This window comes from Arabidopsis lyrata, assembly GCF_000004255.2.
Source record: "Arabidopsis lyrata subsp. lyrata unplaced genomic scaffold ARALYscaffold_6, whole genome shotgun sequence".
NCBI classification, from domain to species: Eukaryota; Viridiplantae; Streptophyta; class Magnoliopsida; order Brassicales; family Brassicaceae; genus Arabidopsis; species Arabidopsis lyrata.
Genome location: NW_003302550.1, coordinates 12,538,193 through 12,558,256, shown reverse-complemented (window position 1 = coordinate 12,558,256; position 20,064 = coordinate 12,538,193). Strand labels below are relative to the sequence as shown.

Sequence of the window (20,064 nt, the reverse complement as noted above, 5' to 3'; positions counted from 1 at the left end):
TATAAATATTCGATATTCGGTATTCGATACATATATATATATATATATATATATATATATATATATTAATAGGCAAAATTATTAATTGGTTTTATCCATATTTATAAACACCACATAATACAAAAAAAAAAAAATAGGATCGAATGCAAATAACGTACCTTTTTATGCCGGTTTATCATCCCACCAAGAACATCCGGTTACTTGAAGAACCTGATACCCTAACATCAAATAAATCTCTAGACATTTCTGTTGGTGTCGGATCCCGCACCAGTAGTCCGGGACCAACCAAAGATTGCCACGTATTCAAGGTAACAGCCCACGAAGAACAAAGCCCATTAGATCCGTGAGTCGGAGAAACAGCCGAAGTGGTTATCACCACGAGGAGAATCCGAAGTGATTACACCTCGACATGAGTCCAAAGACGAAGTCGTAGTTAAGTCGGTCCAAGGACATTTTGGGCCAAAAAGGCGAGGCCCATGGAGATCGGAGTCAACTCAAATTCGAACGTTGAGCATTAAAATCAAAGATCAAAACGGACGCATTTAAGAGAGAATAATTGTATTTAATTAGCCATTTAAATGTCGTTTTTCTATGTATAAATATGGAGGCCAATGGCCATGTAAAGGGGTCTTCTCTCGAAAAAGAAATACTATAGCAGTTTTGGTAGCAATTCATAAGCTTTTTACATATTCATTTTTTGTCCCTCAAGAGTAATCTTCCCTAATTAATAAAAATACTTGAGTGTGTGAATCCGACATCCATATTTTGGCGCCGTCTGTGGGGATAGAGATTCTTGAGTGGTCAGATTTTTCTTTACTACATTTCCGAGATAAGCAGCAATGTCCGGAGGAGACGCAGTTGAGCTATCATTGGCCGAAACCCTCAAAGCCATGCAACAAACTATGTCGGAAATGTCGCAGAAGTTCTCCAATGTGGAAAAGGCTGTCGACACGTTACAAACATCCCAAGTATCTCTTAGTCAAAACGTCAGTACTATACAAACTCGTGTTCGCTCTTTAAGTGCAGGAAACCCTGTGGTAATCCGAAGAAGGATATTCAACTCGCCAAGTTCCGTCGCGCGAAATGAAACCAGCGGACAAACAACTCATGGTGCTACTAATACGGCAGTACATCCGTTGGAAGGAGAGACACAGCTCGAAGATGAAGAACAACTTGCAGCTCAATACGAGCAGGAGAACCTCGACCAATTCGAGACCACGAGGAAGGTTAGCCAGGAATTAAAAGAAATGAAATCAAAATTTCATCAAGCTACAAGTTCGGAGCCAGACATCAATCGAGTCATTGAAGAAGCTAGGCGAACACCTTTCATCTCGCGAATTACAAGTTTGAGAATCAAAGATTCCCGGAAGCTCAAGTTGGACCCTTACAGCGGATTGGAGGATCCAAAGAGCTATCTCGCAGCTTTTCTGATCGCTGCTGGAAGAGTCGAATTGGATGAAGCTGATGAGGACGCAGGTTACTGCAAGCTCTTTTCGGAAAATCTATGCGGCCAAGCTTTAATGTGGTTCACCCAATTAGAGCCGGGTTCGATCAGCAATTTCGACGAGCTATCAGCTGTGTTCTTAAAGCAATATTCCATCCTTATGGATAAAAGCGTTTCAGATGCCGATCTTTGGAACCTATCACAAGGATCAAATGAGTCACTTCGAGTTTTTATCACCAAATTCAAAGGAGTGCTGTCAAAGCTCCCAAGAATCTCGCAGCAATCAGCTTTATCTGCCCTACGAAAAGGATTGCGACATGATTCAAGGTTTAAAGAAGATTTAATACTTCATAAACCAGACACGATTCAGGATGCACTCTTCCGTGCAAACAACTGGATGGAAGTAGAGGACGAAAAAGAAAATTTCGCCAAAAGAAATAAGCAAGAAAAGCCGGCAATCACCGTCCCTACCAAGAAGTTTGAGCCTAAGGAGAACAAAGGACCAAGAAAATTTGGGTCGCAACTCTTCAACAGTACCGTCGGAAAGCAATTCCAAGGAAAAGGAAGGTCGAACACTTGGGTCCGTGATGAAAGTTTATATTGCGATATTCATAACGTAACCGGACATTTAACCAAGGATTGTAGTGTCCTTAAGAGGCATCTCGCGGAGCTTTGGGCCAATGGAGATCTTTCCAAATTCGATATAAAAGATTTCGTAAAGGAATACCACAAATCAAAGGATAACTCCAAAGATCAAAATTCTAAAAGACCAAAGTTATCCAATGAGGAAGAGCCAAGATGTTCGAAGGGTAAGATCAATTTGATTCTAGGAGGTTCTAAATTTTGCCAAGATTCGATAAGTTCCATCAAAAAACATAGGCGAAATGTTTTACTCAAAGCAAGTTTGAGTGAAGAAGTCGATTCTCAAGGTGCATCAATATCATTTAACGAAGAAGAAACGCGGCACCTCGAGAGATCTCATGATGATGCATTAGTCATTACCCTGGACGTTGCCAACTTCGAAGTATCAAGGATTCTTATCGATACGGGTAGTTCGGTCGATCTAATCTTTTTAAGTACTTTGGAAAGAATGGGAATTAGTCGGGCAGACATTATAGGGCCTCCATCTCCATTAGTGGCATTCACAAGTGAATCAGCCATGTCCCTCGGAACAATCAAACTACCAGTCCTTGCTAAACGGGTGTCAAAGATCGTGGATTTCGTTGTCTTCGATAATCCCGCGGCTTACAACATCATCCTCGGGACTCCCTGGATTTATCAAATGAAAGCAGTCCTCTCTACATATCATCAATGTATCAAATTTCCAACATCAAGAGGAGTGGAAACAATTCGGGGAGATCAAGAAGCTTCACGGACGTGTTATCTAGCTAGCCACTGTATGAAGATTCAATAGCAATTAACGAAGCCCGCAAAAGAGGGACTAAGAACAAAATTTCCTAGCAGGCAGAAAAAAGATGATGTAGTAATCGAAGTGGTGTTGGAAGAAGACAAACCGGACCGGAAAATTTGAATTGGGGCAACTTTGACTGGCCAAATAAAAGAAGCTTTGATCGAACTCTTGAGAAAAAACATAACATCATTCGCATGGTCAGCGGCGGATATGCCTGGCATAGATCCAAGCATAATTTGTCATGAACTAAACGTGGATCCAAGCTTCAAGCCGGTAAAACAAAAAAGAAGAAAGCTTGGAGTGGAGCGAGCGAAAATAGTAAATGATGAAGTAGATAAACTTTTGAAGATAGGGTCCATAAGGAAGTGCAATACCCGGAGTGGGTAGCAAACACTGTCGTTGTCAAGAAGAAGAATGGGAAAGATAGGGTTTGCATCGACTTCACAGACCTCAATAAAGCATGTCCCAAAGACAGTTTCTCACTCCCGCATATAGATCGACTTGTAGAATCCACCGCTGGGAATGAGCTGTTAACATTCATGGACGCCTTCTCGGGTTATAATCAAATAATGATGAACCCCGAAGACCAAGAAAAAACGTCATTTATCACTGATAGAGGTATCTATTGTTATAAGGTAATGCCTTTCGGTTTGAAAAATGCAGGGGCAACTTATCAACGGTTGGTTAACAAAATGTTTCACCATCATCTCGGAAGAACAATGGAAGTCTACATAGATGATATGTTGGTTAAATCGTTAAAGAAAGAAGATCACGTTAAGCATTTAGAGGAATGTTTTGATATTCTCAATAAATATCAAATGAAGCTGAACCCGGTGAAGTGCACATTCGGAGTCCCATCCGGAGAATTTCTTGGCTATATTGTGACAGAAAGAGGGATTGAAGCCAATCCAAATCAAATTAACGCCTTTCTAAACATGCCATCTCCAAGAAACTTCAAGGAAGTACAACTGTTAACTGGGCGGATTGCGGCTTTGAATCGTTTTATCTCGAGATCAACAGATAAGTCGTTACCTTTCTACCAAATTCTAAAAGGAAACAAAGGATTCCTTTGGGATGAGAAGTGTGAAGAAGCTTTTGGGCAGCTTAAGGCATACTTAACCACTCCACCTATACTGTCCAAACCAGAAATGGATGAAAAACTTTATTTGTACGTGTCGGTTTCAAACCATGCGGTTAGTGGAGTCTTGGTTCGGGAAGACCGCGGGGAACAGAAGCCAATTTACTACGTAAGTAAGTCAATGACGGATCCGGAAACCAGATACACAATGATGGAAAAACTCGCACTCGCGGTGGTGACTTCGGCTCGGGAGCTGCGCCCATATTTTCAATCCCATCCGGTTGAAGTATTAACCAACCAGCCACTCCGAACAATACTTCATAGTCCAAGTCAGTCCGGACGTTTGGCGAAATGGGCGGTGGAATTAAGCGAGTACGATATAGAATTCAAAAGCCGGATCAGTATGGAGGCTCATGTTTTAGCAGACTTCTTGACCGAGCTACCAATACCTGGAACGATAGAGCAACCGGAGAACCAAACTTGGAAATTACATGTAGATGGGTCTTTACCAAAACAAGGATCCGGAGTGGGAATCAAGTTGGAGTCTCCAACATCAGAAATTCTAGAACAGTCATTTCGATTGTTATTCAATGCCTCCAACAACGAGGCAGAATACGAAGCCCTGATTGCCGGACTTCGATTGGCACAAGGAGTTGGAGCTAAGGAAATAGTGGCTTATTGTGATTCGCAATTAGTAGTTAACCAGTTTAATGGAGACTATGAAGCCAATGACTCAAGAATGGAAGCGTACCTCGAAGTGGTGAAGGATCTATCTAAAAATTTCTCGAAATTCAAATTAATCTGCATACCTCGGGGGGAGAATACAACTGCGGACGCACTCGCCGCATTGGCGTCAACATCAGATCCTGAGTTGAAAAGAGTTATTCTAGTGGAATGCATTTCGGAGCGAAGCATTCAAGACAACAAAGAAACCCTCGTCGTTACAAGGTCTCGAGCAGCGGCACGTGACCGTGGCGAACCAGAGATCGAACCGCCACCCAACAAACGGAGGAAGTCAAAGGGATCAAACACATCTAACAAGGAACCCTTTGTCTTAGCAGGAGATGCGATTCCAGAAACAATATTAGAGACCGAGCCATTAATCGAGGAGGATATTCTAGAACCAAACGAGCATCCCGAACCAGAGCCACGAGTATTTAACAAGGTCGACCAAATTCCGGCTAAAGACTGGGGGGCTGACTGGAGGGAGCCAATAAAGCACTACATCACGACAGGCGAGCTCCCAAAGAATAAGTGGCAGGCCAGGAAAATGAAAATCGTTAGCGCGAAATTTTGTCTATCAAAGGATGCATTATATAGACGAGGTGTCAGTGACCCTTACCTATTATGCATTTTTGGGCCCGAAGTCGAAATCGTTATGAGCGAAGTGCATGAAGGGTTATGCGGGAGTCATTCATCAGGAAGAGCTATGGCTTTTAAAGTTAAAAGAATGGGATACTACTGGCCCACTATGATCACGGATTGTGTTAAATTCGCCCAAAGATGTAAGCGCTGCCAACTCCATGCACCATTGATCCATCAACCTTCGGAGTTATTCTCTTCCATCTCCGCCCCATACCCGTTTATGAGGTGGTCAATGGACATCATCGGACCATTGCACAGGTCAACTCGAGGTGTACAATACCTTTTGGTCTTGATGGACTACTTTTCGAAGTGGATTGAAGCTGAGGCATATGTTGGCATCAAGGATTCGGCGGTGAAGACTTTCATTTGGAAAAATATTATATGTCGACATGGAGTTCCGTACGAAATAGTCACTGATAACGGGCCACAATTTATTTCACAAGAGTTTGATGCCTTTTGTGCGGACTGGGGAATCAAAGTCAGTTACTCTACTCAACGATATCCGCAAGGAAACGGTCAAGCTGAAGCCGCGAACAAGACAATATTGAGTAATCTCAAGAAACACTTAAATCATCTAAAAGGAGGATGTTATGAAGAACTCCAACCCGTCCTATGGGCCTATCGTACAACCCCGAGGCGACCTACTGGAGAAACTCCATTCTCTTTGGTTTATGGCATGGAGGCAGTAGTACCAGCTGAACTCAACGTGCCCGGACTTCGCCGAACAGAAGCACTGTTAAATGAGGAGGAAAATTCAGCAATGCTTAATGATTCACTATATAAATGAAAGGCGTGATCAGGCTTTTATTCGGATTCAAAACTACCAGCAGGCAGCAGCCCGATATTACAATTCTAAAGTTAAAAGTAGGCCGTTCTTCGTAGGAGATTATGTGTTAAGGCGCGTCTTTGACAACAAAAAAGAAGAAGGTGCCGGTAAACTCGGTATTAATTGGGAAGGACCTTACATTATTACCGAAGTGGTTCGGAACGGTGTTTATAGGTTGAAAGACTTAGAAGACAATCCAGTCAAGCGACCTTGGAATGTGATCAAGCTAAAGAAGTTTTATGTTTACAGCTACATGCATTTTTTATGTACATGAACTACGGTGTGGCTTGATCCCGAAATAGGTACGTAGGCAGCTCGGAAACGAGTTCAGCTATTAATAAAAATTTGTTTTATTTCTTTATTAAAGGAAAAGGTTCGACTGAGCAAACAAATGAAGCAAATAAACGTTCGGCTATGCAAACATACAAGAGATTGGAAATAGAGCGTTTATTCAAACAATTAAAACGGAATGTCCCTCATCGTACACTTCGGATTAGGGAAATCTTGTTGACGAGCAGAACACTTCAACTCCTTGACCAGCAAGATCGAGGATTGGCATCATGCAGTCCGAAATTCGAGCGAAGTCAGAGATTCCAAGCTCGATCCATTTTCCAGGGTGAGAACCAAGGATGTGAAGATCTCTCGATACCGTAGTAAGCCTGCGTTGCATCCGGTTAATCCTCTTCCGAAGTCTCCTCTTTTCCAATGTAAGCTTCCGATGTCGAAGCGTAAGTGCCTCTATGAATGCCATCGCTGTTCCTTGGTCCCTTATTGGGAGATCCCTGATCAAAGCGCACAGGGCTCGGATCTGAGATCTGAAGAAACCGCGAGGTGGAAGAGGCTGCATGTTTGGCTCATTTGGAACGTCTTCGTTTATCATTCCGATCCTGGAGAAGTCGGGCATAGATTCTGAACATCGAAGGTTGAACTCCATACCTAGTAAAATGAAAAAGAGCGGTGAGGAGTAAAGGGAAATTGAGACTACGATTTATAGGAATGTCATGTCCCTGGTAAGCCGCGGATTTTATCCTAGGAATGGAGTGATTCGCGGAAAGATTTATGCTCTTAAATCGACCCTGCATTAAAAGACGTATCTTTGAGAATATTTTGAAGAATAAGGAATAATGCAAATGTTTCCATAAATAAAAAAAAAGGGGCCGAAGCCCATCTCTATACTATTAAAAGAGAAGTACAAATGAAGATGGGTCGGGTTAAAATCAGAAAATTGACCCAAAATTCTGAAATCGGATCTTTGAAATTTTTTTGGAATATAAATTCGAATTAATAATGAAAAATCGAAATAAAATCAAATATTTATGGAAATCAAATAAAATCTGATTGTACTTATGGTAACTAATAATAAAAGCATATTCCAAACAATATTATACATTAATTACGTATAATAAATTTGTTCATATATTTTTGGGACTAATTCCATAACAATCAACGTTTTTGTCATTAATTTCGATTATTTTAGCCAATTATCATTAATTGAAAGATATTTACTTGCTTCTAAAGATTTCTAGAAAATTTATCACAAATAACCTATATATTTTATAAATTAAATTGATATTTTTATTTTGGTCGTGTAAATTAAATAGATATTTTTATTTTGGTCGTGTAAATTAAATAGATATGAAATCCATGTAACTAATTTTAATTTAATTAGATTAAATCGAAATTATGATATTTTCATACCTATAGCTTACCAAAGAATTTTAATTTTCAATTTATAAAGATTTCTTGAATATGATTTTAGAATTATTCAACAAGATGATAAGTATTTATTAAATTTTGTGAATCATGAAAAATAATAATTAATTTTTAATCATTATACTTCATCTTTCAATCTCTCATCTAACAAATAAGATACATATTCTATTATTACTATGTCCAAACTTCATTTTGTTGTATGACTAAATAATATTCCCATTAGAACTGTCAAAGCGAGTTGATTCGTCCCGTTAAGTCCGTTTTGCGATAGACAAAAAATATTTTGACTTGTAGTTAGTCGGTCCGCACGACCCGCGGGTAGCATATATGAAATACAAACCCGTCCCGCGAATGTATGCGGATTTGCGGGATTGTCCATGGATTTAATTTGTTTAAATAATTTTAAAGTAACCAAAATTTAAAATACTACTAAAACAAATAATTAAATCAAAATACTATTAAAAGTTTGTTTAAATTACCACATGTTGAATAAATTATAATTTTATCAATAAATACTAATATGCGGGCTGATCCGCCAACCCGCGGATGAAAACCGATTATACCTATGACCCACTGCGAATTAATCCATGTGGCCCGCTTATTTGCGGGTTTAATATATTTTCCCAAATCTGCCCTATAGTGAGATGATGTGGGCTGGACCCGCGGTTTTTGACCTATTTTGACTGCTCTAATTCCCATGAATCGTCTAATTTTAGAATTTTAAACCACAAAATTCTATTTTGTAAATCATAATTATTACGATGGGTATATTTATAAACAATTTTACATTTTCTCTACAATTCGTTATTATGAATATTTATAAGTATACTACACGATTCGTTCTACTAAAAAACACACACAATATTAAACGCAACATATGTAAACCAATATTCTCCCGCGGTGGACCGCGGGTCCGATCCTAGTTACGAGTTCAAAATAGGAGCAGAGTTAGGGAACATTTAAGGAAGAGGCTCAGGAACAGGCTCCTTCATTGCCGGTTTAACTTTCGAAGTGGACGCCTTGTTCTTGGCATCCACTTCGGGACAATCACGAACGCGTTTTCAACAGGTGCTGGCCTCCTCCGCTTCTTCTACTTCGCTGTCAGATGGAACGGTATAGACCGGGGCGTTCACGGGACCCGGAACTCCTTTAGCGCGGAGATACATCCGGAGCATCTTCGGGATCTCAGCGACAGAATCAAAGTTCCGCCATTCCCATTGAAAGGGATCACTTTCCAAAGCCTGTATCTTCCTCTCCACCCGAGCGATGCGAGCCTCGAGTGTTTGCCTTTTGAGGCCTAGCCGCTGTCTCTCTTCACACAAACGACGGTGTTTGTCGGCGACCTAGCATAAAGATGAATGAATAAGATAAAACAAAAGTTTTTAATCAAAGACGACAGATATTAACCTTGTCAATAAAGTCGCAAGCCTCTTTCTTCTCCTTTGAAGGAAAGTGAAAGACGGCGTAAGGGAAAAGAACGCCGGCCGGTTCAAAGCCGTCGCCGGACAAGAAGAGTGGGCTGCCAGGATCAATGGGGGCTACGTTTTCGTTTTCCATTAATGTGGTGTTATGAAGTTTCTTGAGGAAAGATCAAAGGCAAACAAGCTCTTATTTATAATAGGGTTAGAGTTTGTCTTGGGAATGAAAATTCAATAATGATGGCGTGCCCTAATGGTTTAAACCATTTTTGGAAATCAAGAAAAGGCAGTTATTGCATTAAAGACGAGCCGTTTTTCCTACTTTCAAGAAATAAGAAGGGAAAGAGCAACCGTCGCATTAATTACAAAAGTTTCTAAGGCCCAAGCCCAACAAATTTAAAGAGTTAACTAAACCCGAAGTGGGGAACTCGCGTTAAGCCGAGCTCAGTTCTCGCATTCTAAAGAGAAAGGTCTGATCAGCCTAAAAATCTCGAAAGCATAACCACAAGGCCACAAAAGGTTAAAAGTGGACTTTGCAAACCCACACGTAGTTTTAACCGAACCCTCTTGGGATCATAACCTAGAAAGGTTTAAAGGCCTCCTCAGGCAAATATCTTGTTTAAAAAAAAAAAGGAATGCTAAAGCCTCCTTAGGCAAAAACAAGTTCGAAATTAAGTCTTAAACCAAATGGGACAATCCCCAGTTTAAAGTGGACACAGCCACTACGGATCGACAGCTACCTCGGACTCCGGCTCAGCAGTCGTCATTCGCCTCCTCGACTGATGCTTGGTCAGATGGAGCTCCTGGTCCGCCCTCCACGGTACAACCATCCTCCGGGGTGACCTCCGGTGCCGCAGGAACTTCGGGTGGGACGACATCTTCCGTCCCACTTGAGCCTAGGAAGGACAGTTCTAGTCAGTTAAAAATATAAGGCAAGAAAAATGTAGTAAATGTCAGGAACCAAGAGTTACCTGCCCAGTCTAGACCCGACTCACTTATGGGAGGTGATTCTGTGAAGAATTCCTCGAAGTGGTGAGGGTTGAAGGTCGAAGTAGGAAGAGCTGCTAAGCGACTCCGCTTTTCAGATAGATTAGCCGACAGTTCGGTCCTCTCTTGCTCCTCGGAGAAATCTATATCATGGATTTGATCCAACAGAATCAGGTTGCTCTCGTGCTCCTTGATGTCTGATTCCAAATCTGACCTAGCTTTCTCGGTATGAATGAAGCAGATGGCCCCTTGGATCAACTCCATCCCGCGTCCCTTAACCTCCTTTCTGGCTTTCGATGCCGACCTTGCCAACTCGGAATCACGCAACTTGGTGATCGCCTTTCTCTCGTCCAATAACCAACCCTTCGTAATGTTCAATCATGTCGTTAAGTTCGCCGTTAGCCTGTCATCATACATAAACCCGGGATGACGAGTCAGTTCGAAGAATGATAGCGCCATCCGAAAAATAAAGCGGAACTAACCCGAGATGTATGATGAGCGTGAAGCAAGTAGCGTTCACGAATCGCAGGGCGCCACTTGTCGAAATCTGGCAAGATTGAACCCGATCGGGTCTTGAAGCATCGGAAGACGCTGCCTTCTTTCTCCATAGCTGCGAAGGAAGAAGAGTTGTAGAAATTGGAATCTAAACAAAGACAAAAACTTTTAAGTAAATATAAATCACCAAACCTGAAAGCGATTTGACTTGGGGGACAAGAACAGGCTTCAACTTCGAGGAAGCATCTCGAGACTCAGAATCTCCCTTTTTAGGAGATGTACTCCGGGCAGTCTTCTCGCTGTCAGGCTGAGAAGAGGAAGACATATCAACAGGTCGAGGAGGACCCATTGGTTCAGTAGGAGGGGATGATCGAGGTGAACGGTCAGTCCGGGCCCTTGACTTCTCCCTTCGCGGAAAAGAATCACTACGAGATGATTTATCTCTCTTCCTACGAACCAAGTTCTTAAGCGGTTCATTGCTAAAGTCATCTCGGAAAGGACGAGGAGAGTCACGACGAGGAGATCGGGCCTTCCGAGGAGAACGCTCACCACGACGTTCGCGCCGAGGTGTCGGTCTGAAAGCAGCAGCGGATCTGGCCCCTTCGGCACTGCCATCGTCAACAAGCAAGGTTCTACTGTAGTCCTTCTTATCTATAGAAGCCGCAAGAAATTCTTTTTTCTCCTCGCAAGCCTCAGCTATCGGCTTGGAGAGCGCCTTGCGCTTGGCCGCAAGGGCCCAAGATGACATCCCCTGAATTGAGGGAGGAGGCGGAAGTTGGTGAAGCTGACCTGGGGGACTCATCCTGAGTCTGTGGTTAGCTTCTAGGAATCGTTCAAGTGTAAAAGAGTTCCAAAGGGTTTCCCCTTCGAGGACTATTTTGAAGAACTCGATGAATTCCTCGGACGGGATAGATGGAGCGATGAAAGCTGCGAAGTAAAATAACAAGTTAATTAATAAAGTGAGTGAAATAACTAGAAAAGGCAAATGCGACCTAATTTCTACCAGGCTCCGCAGACCACTTCGATGGTAGTACATCAGAAAGATTTCCGATCGAAGCGGGGGTTTTCTTAATTAAGAACCAAGGATGATGGCAATTTTCATCCTTGTTTGGAAGATGCGAGATAATGTTCCTGTTGGCGTTGGGGTACACGGAGAAATATCCCGCCTTCTTCGACGAACTCCTTACGCTAAGAAGTTCATTCAATTCGGGGACTCCGATAACATACCCGGCTTCCGCCGCTACACTTATAATCCCAAGGATGGTGCGAAGGGCTGCCAAGTATCGGATTAAGGCCTCAGGAAGAGGAAAGGTTAGCCCGCAACCCTTGAAATAGACCTCGTAAACACAGAAATAGTCGTCACGATGGCTTTCCGGAGATTCCATAGGACCGGGCAGCATCGATTCAGCCATGATTCCAGAAGGAATCTGACAGAGATCTCTCAATTGATTAAGAGATTGGAGAGTACATGTAGACATGTAATGTGGACCAGCGATGTCACCCGGGCGGGTGCACTCGTCGTTACTAGAGCCTCTTTCAAAGGATGGGGATTTGGGTCTCTCGGAATCAGAAGTCATCGGAGAAAAATGAAAAATTCAAGGTCCGGCGAAGAAGGGTTCGGCGAAGAAAAAAAGAGAGAAGTTTCAAATAAAGCGCAAATGTAAAAGTAAAAATGATGATGAAAGAAGTTACCTCACGCAAGCTAGGTGATAATGATGAAATCGCCTTGGGAATCGCGGGGGAAGTGGAGAGGTTTTTTCGCTTTAATAGTAAATAATTAATATACGGTTATAATGGCGCCAGATGTCACGCGGCCAAATATGGGTAGCGCCGAGATTAAAGGACTGACGGGATCTTGGTGGGAAATCAGAAGATTCCTCAAAACGCAATCTTTGGTCATTAAAGCATTAAAGTCCTCCGAATTGGAATAGCACTTCGAAAGACTTGGGGGGCTAATTGTTGGTGTCGGATCCCGCACCAGTAGTCCGGGACCAACCAAAGATTGCCACGTATTCAAGGTAATGGCCCACGAAGAACAAAGCCCATTAGATCCGTGAGTCGGAGAAACAGCCGAAGTGGTTATCACCACGAGGAGAATCCGAAGTGATTACACCTCGACATGAGTCCAAAGACGAAGTCGCAGTTAAGTCGGTCCAAGGACATTTTGGGCCAAAAAGGCGAGGCCCATGGAGATCGGAGTCAACTCAAATTCGAACGTTGAGCATTAAAATCAAAGATCAAAACGGACGCATTTAAGAGAGAATAATTATATTTAATTAGCCATTTAAATGTCGTTTTTCTATGTATAAATATGGAGGCCAATGGCCATGTAAAGGGGTCTTTTCTCGAAAAAGAAATACTATAGCAGTTTTGGTAGCAATTCATAAGCTTTTTACATATTCATTTTTTGTCCCTCAAGAGTAATCTGACCTAATTAATAAAAATACTTGAGTGTGTGAATCCGACATCCACAATTTCTACATATCGTTTACGTACCAGTTTGTGATCTTAATTTTTGTATCATGTTACCACCATCGCATGTTAGCTTCGTGACCATCTACTTGGCTTGATAACCTAGAATAAAACATATACCTTTCGACGGCAAAAGATTCATATTTAGTGGGTTTGAATACTACCTTTTGTTTAAATCAACGTAGTGTCGAGTGCAGACTTGATATCTTTTTTTTTTCCATCTCGCTAGCCCATAATTTTACTATGATCTTCTGATATGTTCTTCCGAACCCATCGTAGAGAGATTTTCGTCGATGATCTTGAATTTCAAAGATAATGTATGTTGCTAGGGTTTGCATAGGCGAATATTAGCAATACGATACGATACGATTGTTGGTATTAATTATTATTCGTTAAATCTTACTAATAGAATAAAATTAGTTTATATCCTATTTATTATTTACTATAAAGCTCATATAAATATATCGTATGGTAACCATAATAATTATATATGTTATTATAAATATAAATTAAAAATATATTCCAAAAATATGAGAGTTATAGTATTGTTACTTTTTAAAAACTAACTAATGTGAGATAATATCGAGTTTGTATACGATAATAACGGGATCGTTAAATGTTAATATTCCTTTATTCTATTGAGTATATATTAAACTAATATTCTAAACAGTTAACTATCCATTACATGACTCCGCCTTCCCCACCGGAGTTCGACTCCACTAAGTCGCGTTACCCCGCGTAGTAGGGATTGGCTATGGATCGGGCCTTGTCGATCCAAAGATGTCAAAAAAAAAAAAAAAAAAAAAAACAGTTAACTATCCAAATTATTTATTTTTATTATTATTGATTTTCCATTGCTTATCTCTGATTTTATTACTTACGCCGACAGAGCAAAACCCTAGGTTTAAGTCGAACTCCATCCAGTATAAATACATTGCCTGTGTCCGCTTCTATGACATAACTAACCCCCGTCTTTTTCTTTTTTTTTTGCTTGTTGATGTTTTTGACGTGTTATTAAATTTAGATTTATGTTATTTATTATCGTTCGTTGTGCTATCTCCATATACCGATTACTGATGGTGCTTTTTTCTTTTGTTTGATCGCAGATCACGTCGATGGAGCCATTCTCTACCAAACGATTACATCTATATTGGCTTATCAGTGTGTCTATTGTGAGTTTTGGTACGAATATCTACATCTATATTATTGATGATTATGATTGTGATTATTCAGACAGATTATTGCTTATAATTTTAAATTCTTTTATGAAGCATGATAATAATCCAGCCGTGTTCATACGTATCGGGTTAGATGAACACGTAGGGTGTAACGATTGAGGCGTCGTGGATTGGAAACTCGCATGTCATTACTCTAATTTCATAAAAGAGAGTCAGTGCTACACAATTATGAACTTTGTTGTTATTATGAACCATTCTCTCACTACAGGAAATGTGGGTATTGATAGCACTAAAAAATAACGGTTTTTATGTCTCTGCTATGTTTGACTTGATCGTGATTTAAAGATAGCGTTTTTTGAATTGTAAACGCTATAGATGATTTAAGCGGGACATGCTGAAATTGACGCGGCCAATTTTCGGGTTACTAAAGTTTAATTCCCGCTATTGAATCTGTTAAGAGGGAAAAATGTGAAATTTTGGCTAAGGCAAAATAAATTAAAACAAGAAACATCACTTTTTCATTTTTTTCTTAAGGCAAAATAAACTTCTTCTCTCTCGATTTCTCTCGATTTCTCACAGTCAACAACACATCTCACTTGATTTCACTCGAATTCTCCAATCTGCAACTCAATCTCAGTCGATATCTCTCGATCTCCAACAGGTATGTTCATATTCAATCGTAGCAAATCTATCTTCGTCTCGTTCTCTGAATGTCAATCTCGATCCTCTTATGTGTAGTCTCAATCTGTATCAATTTCTCGTTCAATTCAGCATCTCGTTCGATTCAGTCTCTATTGTTTTTTCTTAATCTCAGTCTAGTACTTCGATCTCTGTCTCAATCCTTCATTGTCACTTTTCATCGATCTTCATCCGTGTAAGTCGAATTTGACATTTACGGTGACATTGTGTTTGGGTTTTGGGTATTTGTCTCATGTAAAGTTTTAATTTACATCGATGAATTTTTTCTTTTGCAGGAAGAGCTTGGTGAAACTTCTGTTGAAGGTTTATGAGTTTCATTTTGATATATCAATTTTAATGTTTTGGTAAATAATTGATATCTAATTGATCTCTATGTGACTGTTCTTGACTTCTTGCAACTGAGTTACGCTCATGAGAATAACTGAGTTACATGTTTTGGCAAGATATCGCTTTCTTGTGATCTTGTGGTGTCATCCAGGTAAAAATACACCGGTTGTGGTACTTCCATTTGTACTTCGTTTGTATAGCTTCCACATTTACATGTTGCTGTTTTTTTTATCTTTATTGCAGGAAGTGGAGATGTGATTGCCCGCTCATCACAACCTTTATTTGGTTTGATGATGAACATGAGGAGGTATATCAAAGTTATTTTATGACCAGATTTTTCATGATAATTTAGTTTCTTATTTGGGTAGGAGAAAAAGATACTCGCTTGTTTCATATGTGCAAGGTGGTTAAATACTGATACTTTGTTTTGATCTCATAGGAAGCTTTATATCGTAGATGCACTTTAAGTATGTTCTTAGGTTCTTCTCTTTGGCAAAGTCTGCATTTTTTGTTTTGGACTGTTTTTTTATTAGTGCGATTAACATAGACTTTCATGTTTTTACGGGAAGCAGCAAAGGAACAATGATTGTAGAGGAATGGGATTAGTATTTAGCCATGTTTTGGCAAGTTGTACTGCCGAGTGAAAAAGACACACCTGAGGCTAACTCCGACCACATCCTGTAGATTTTGTAGAATGGAAGAAAAGTTCAATCCTTTTTGTAGAGTTTTAGGTCTTCATTATTATTTTTGTTCAGTCTTGATAAAGCTGTGGAGCTAAATTATCAGTGGATTGCATTTGATGATGTTTGTTACCATGTTCAGGTGAAATTTTTCACTCTTAAGATTTGTATAAGATCCATATGCTCTTGTTCAGTTTTCTGATTTTATGAGTTTGTTTGATAGGTGACAGTGAAGAATCCAAACCTCTTGTTGCTTGTGGTTTCGTTACCAAATCCACCACCTGAAGCAATGTCCTTTGATGGACTTCCATTAGGAGCTATAGAAGCCATTAAAGCTACTTACAGGACTGGTTTTCAAGAGGTTGAAGTATTGTCTCATATCACATGGAAACCCAAATGGGGAATGATCTTCTCTGACTTTGTTTTCTTATGTTACTAATGGCATATGTTTTCTCTTGGTAAAAATATATCTGAGAATGCAAACACAAATACACAAACTTAAAACATCTTAACTGGAAAAAAATTGAATCAATTATTTTATGGCATGTACTTTAGGTTTCAAGTTAAATGATTTTTAGGATTTTAAGATTTTGGTTATGATTTTCGAATTTTGTAAAAAAAAAATAAAGGAAAAAGAAAGAAAAAAAATATAACCAAATATCTCAAAAAGACACAAATATTTAATTATAATATTAATAATTATATAAATAATAACAAAGTTATAATTTTAAAGAGTTTAGGGTATAGGATTTTGGATTATTTGTTTGAAATAGTAATAATATTAATTATAACAAATAATAACATAAATAAAATTCATTTTTAAAAATAGTTTAGGGTTTAGGGTTTAGTTTTAGGGTATAGGGTTTAGGGTTTAGTTTTAGGGTATAGGGTTTAGGGTTGGAAGTTCAATCTTGAAACATATCTCACTTTTTATAAATTAACAAAATAAAATGCAATGAAATTATTTTAAAGTAATAATACTTGAGTAAAAAAATCTAAACCCCAAAGTTTAAACCCTAAACCCTAAAATATGCCTTAGTGTTTATGGACATATAAGTTAGATAGTTGGAATACTAACCTATATTAGTTGTTCTTAAATTTAAAATTTTATACTTATAAGAAAAAATATTCTAAAAATTGAAATACTTATATTGAATTTTTATAGAAATAATTTCTATTTTTTTCATTAATAAACTATTTTATATGATAATTTTCTGATTTTTTCATTACTAGCCAATGAGAAGTAACCTCCCAGATTATGGGACGAATCATACACCGTTAGATCGCGCCGATTTTGATCTCAGCCGTCCATTCTTATTGTTGACGCGATTAATGTACACCGTTGATCTGTCTTGATAACTTTGATCTGAGCCGTTCTTTTTCTTAGCCAATGAGCATTAACCTCTGAGATTGAACTTTGGCTTATTCGCCACAATTGATGAATTAAATCCAACGGTTAAGATTTTCTCCTTCTTTTGATTAAAACTTATTCTTCTTTTTGCCTTGACTCTTCGTATCCTTCTCTTATGTGAAAATCAAACAGTTGGCTTCCCGTTCACATCTCCGATCAGTGGAGGTCCTGGAGGATATAGAAGGTGGCGGTGAGGACATCTTCGAATTTCTTTTCCGGCTCGCGAGGCGAAGGTGGCTACTTCTATTGATTCCGAGCTGTTAGAGGACGGAGGCTCAAGGCAGATTTCAGTCGTGTATTTGGGTTTATGGGTTCGGTCATCTCCGTGACGGATATTGAGCGGCAGATCTCGCAGCTGAGGGTGGTGACAGCGAAATCAATTCTCCGGTTGCGTCGGTTAAGCTTATGTGGTTAAATCCGGTGTTTTAGATCTGCATTTGTCGGGATTAACGAAATCCGGACAATCTCCGGTGGTTGGGTTAGGTCCGTTGTGGCTGAGGTTGTCGGCAGTTAGCTATTGATGCTTATGATTTGGTTTTTGTTTCAGCCTAAGCAAATTGTTGGGGAGTTATAACATGATAATTGTTTGATTGGCAGCTCCGAGATGGATCGTCGCACCAGGGTACTGTAACATCAATGGAACCGAATGAAGGCACTTTCGTTCTTCACACTGAAAACACTAAGGTAAAGATTCTTACTTTGTTTTATCTTAAACAACAAGTGCAGATGATTGTGATGGGATGGACTAACACATTACCAAACCACGTCATGTGCTTTCTCTATGCGACAGAAAGGAAAAATCAATCATGTTCATCTTGTTGATGTTCCTGGGCACTCTCGGCTTCGACCCAAGCTTGAAGAATTCTTGCCCCAAGCAGCTGCCATTGTGTTTGTAGTGGATGCCTTGGAGTTCCTCCCAAACTGTCGTGCAGCTTCAGAGTAATTTTAAACCCTCTCTTTCTCTCCCACACACACATACATAAAAGACATGTTTGCATCTCACTCTTGAAAAAAATGTTTTTTCCGGCAATAGGTACCTATATGATATTTTGACCAATGCGAATGTTGTCAAGAACAAGATTTCAGTCCTCCTTTGCTGTAACAAGACAGATAAACTCACTGCACACACCAAGGAGTTTATTCGGAAGCAGATGGAGAAAGAAATGTAAGATTTTCAATTTTCATGGCAAATTATATATAAGCCAATCTTGCTGGATAAAAGCTAATCATCATCATTGGTTAAATGAGTTTATGCAGTGAGAAATTGAGGGCTTCTAGGAGTGCGGTATCTACAGCTGATATAGCGAACGACTTCAGCATTGGAATTGAAGGAGAAGTGTTCTCCTTCTCGCATTGCTACAACAAAGTCACTGTAGCTGAGGCATCTGGACTCACCGGAGAAACCGTCCAGATCCAAGACTTCATTCGAGAATACATCAAGCCTTTAGCTCAAACGTGCATTAATAGATTGAATCTACGACTAGATTCTTATGCCTTTGGTCTGTGACTTTGATTTGAGTTTAGTGATCCTTTTTGTATATGAGTTCTTTGTTTGCTCATTGTGGTTCTAAAAGATAGGAGACAGAGGAGGAAGATGAAGATAGGAGACATAGGGGTAGATGAAGATAGGAGATTTATCGATCTTGTATATTTTTATTGATGTAGTATTTTAATAAAAGGTTTTTGTATATATTTCATGTAATAATGATAATAAAATATTGTATTTTTTATTTTATTTTTGATTTAAATACAATTAAAATAATTAACAAAAATAAAAATATTGTAAAAAATATATATTACTGAAATAATTAATCAAATATAAATATTACAGAAAAAACAAATTATGAAAATAGGTACAACCCAATCATAACGATTATTACACGTTATTATAAATATTAATAATAGCAGCGTCTTAAACGCTATCGTTGTATACTTAACTATTGCACAACGCAAAACCGCTATCAAAAGTGTCCGACTTTCTATATCGGGCGATGTCAGAGCGCTTAAGGAAACGCTATGGTAGATGAATAATTGCGTTTTTCGGCCGCTATTAATACCCACATTTCCTGTAATGACAAAAAAAAGGCAACTCCTCACCCTTACAAGAAAAACTTTGAAAAAAACACCGTTGTCAATAGATCTTTCTATGTTCACAGTGCATGGAGTTCGACTGCGTTTTCTTCTATTATTTATGATTTCGCACATACGTCCGTCTTAACAGGTAAAATCTAAAGATTATGTTGTCCTAAAGTTAAATCTTTTTTTTTTTTTTTTTGCCAAATGTTGCAAACAGTACCCTTGATATTCATGGGTTCATGATTTTTCTTTTAAAATCAAAGACAGAATGTTAGCCTTCATCTTTGATTTTTTTTTATTTTCCTAAATAATTATTGGATTATTTTGATAGGGTTCTTTATTTTTTCTGGTTAAGGAATTGTGTGTTAGATGGTTTGGCCATGAAAAGAGAGGCTGTGGATTTTGATCGAAATTATCGACAGTTCGGTGCGGAATTACCTCTTATCGTCCACTTGAGATAGTGGAAGATTGATCATTGTTTTGA

General features: G+C 39.2%; 3 protein-coding genes across 6 annotated transcripts; 2 read left to right on the top strand and 1 right to left on the bottom strand.

Moving 5' to 3' along the window:
* Positions 1 to 10,008: 10,008 nt before the first annotated feature.
* LOC110227164 lies at positions 10,009 to 12,314 on the bottom strand. Its single transcript, XM_021020553.1, has 5 exons — positions 11,918 to 12,314; positions 11,195 to 11,664; positions 10,930 to 11,044; positions 10,227 to 10,265; positions 10,009 to 10,151 (listed from the first exon to the last, which is right to left on the bottom strand). Exons 1-5 carry the CDS (start codon positions 12,312 to 12,314, stop codon positions 10,009 to 10,011), a joined length of 1,164 nt encoding a protein of 387 aa, XP_020876212.1.
* Positions 12,315 to 15,001: 2,687 nt separating this feature from the next.
* LOC9310406 (actin-related protein 2/3 complex subunit 2A) lies at positions 15,002 to 16,558 on the top strand. 3 transcript variants are annotated; one of them, XM_021021327.1, is made up of 6 exons: positions 15,002 to 15,048; positions 15,202 to 15,261; positions 15,362 to 15,564; positions 15,657 to 15,720; positions 16,169 to 16,235; positions 16,317 to 16,558. In XM_021021327.1, the coding sequence occupies exons 3-6, from the start codon at positions 15,498 to 15,500 to the stop codon at positions 16,530 to 16,532; spliced, it is 414 nt and encodes a 137-aa protein (XP_020876986.1). In that variant the 5' UTR covers positions 15,002 to 15,048; positions 15,202 to 15,261; positions 15,362 to 15,497; the 3' UTR covers positions 16,533 to 16,558. The 3 variants fall into 3 exon arrangements, 2 of the variants coding, with proteins under 2 accessions (XP_020876986.1, XP_020876985.1); XM_021021326.1 differs by lacking the exon at positions 15,002 to 15,048 and having other exon boundaries at positions 15,055 to 15,261; XR_002331099.1 differs by lacking the exons at positions 15,002 to 15,048; positions 15,202 to 15,261 and having other exon boundaries at positions 15,514 to 15,564; positions 15,986 to 16,235; positions 16,317 to 16,521.
* A 1,010-nt stretch (positions 16,559 to 17,568) lies between these two features.
* Positions 17,569 to 19,193, top strand: LOC9310405 (signal recognition particle receptor subunit beta). Of its 2 annotated transcripts, none has more exons than XM_021021311.1 (5): positions 17,569 to 17,987; positions 18,102 to 18,188; positions 18,295 to 18,443; positions 18,538 to 18,669; positions 18,762 to 19,193. In XM_021021311.1, exons 2-5 carry the CDS (start codon positions 18,141 to 18,143, stop codon positions 19,009 to 19,011), a joined length of 579 nt encoding a protein of 192 aa, XP_020876970.1. In that variant the 5' UTR covers positions 17,569 to 17,987; positions 18,102 to 18,140; the 3' UTR covers positions 19,012 to 19,193. The 2 variants fall into 2 exon arrangements, with proteins under 2 accessions (XP_020876970.1, XP_002874338.2); XM_002874292.2 differs by having other exon boundaries at positions 17,570 to 18,003.
* Positions 19,194 to 20,064: the final 871 nt, after the last annotated feature.

Bases quoted from the DNA above. Each gene is read 5' to 3' on its own strand.
- LOC110227164 (XM_021020553.1), bottom strand. From the start codon at position 12,314: ATGACTTCTGATTCCGAGAGACCCAAATCCCCATCCTTTGAAAGAGGC. The intron at 11,045-11,194 runs GTTCGTAGGAAG...TCCTCTTCTCAG, and splicing joins ATGAACCGCTTAAGAACTTG to CCTGACAGCGAGAAGACTGC. The intron at 10,266-10,929 runs GTTTGGTGATTT...AATTCTTCACAG, and splicing joins CCAAGTCAAATCGCTTTCAG to AATCACCTCCCATAAGTGAG.
- LOC9310406 (XM_021021327.1), top strand. From the start codon at position 15,498: ATGAGAATAACTGAGTTACATGTTTTGGCAAGATATCGCTTTCTTGTG. The intron at 15,721-16,168 runs GTATATCAAAGT...ATTTTTGTTCAG, and splicing joins TTGATGATGAACATGAGGAG to TCTTGATAAAGCTGTGGAGC. The intron at 16,236-16,316 runs GTGAAATTTTTC...TTTGTTTGATAG, and splicing joins ATGTTTGTTACCATGTTCAG to GTGACAGTGAAGAATCCAAA.
- LOC9310405 (XM_021021311.1), top strand. From the start codon at position 18,141: ATGGAACCGAATGAAGGCACTTTCGTTCTTCACACTGAAAACACTAAG. The intron at 18,189-18,294 runs GTAAAGATTCTT...TCTATGCGACAG, and splicing joins TTCACACTGAAAACACTAAG to AAAGGAAAAATCAATCATGT. The intron at 18,670-18,761 runs GTAAGATTTTCA...GAGTTTATGCAG, and splicing joins AAGCAGATGGAGAAAGAAAT to TGAGAAATTGAGGGCTTCTA.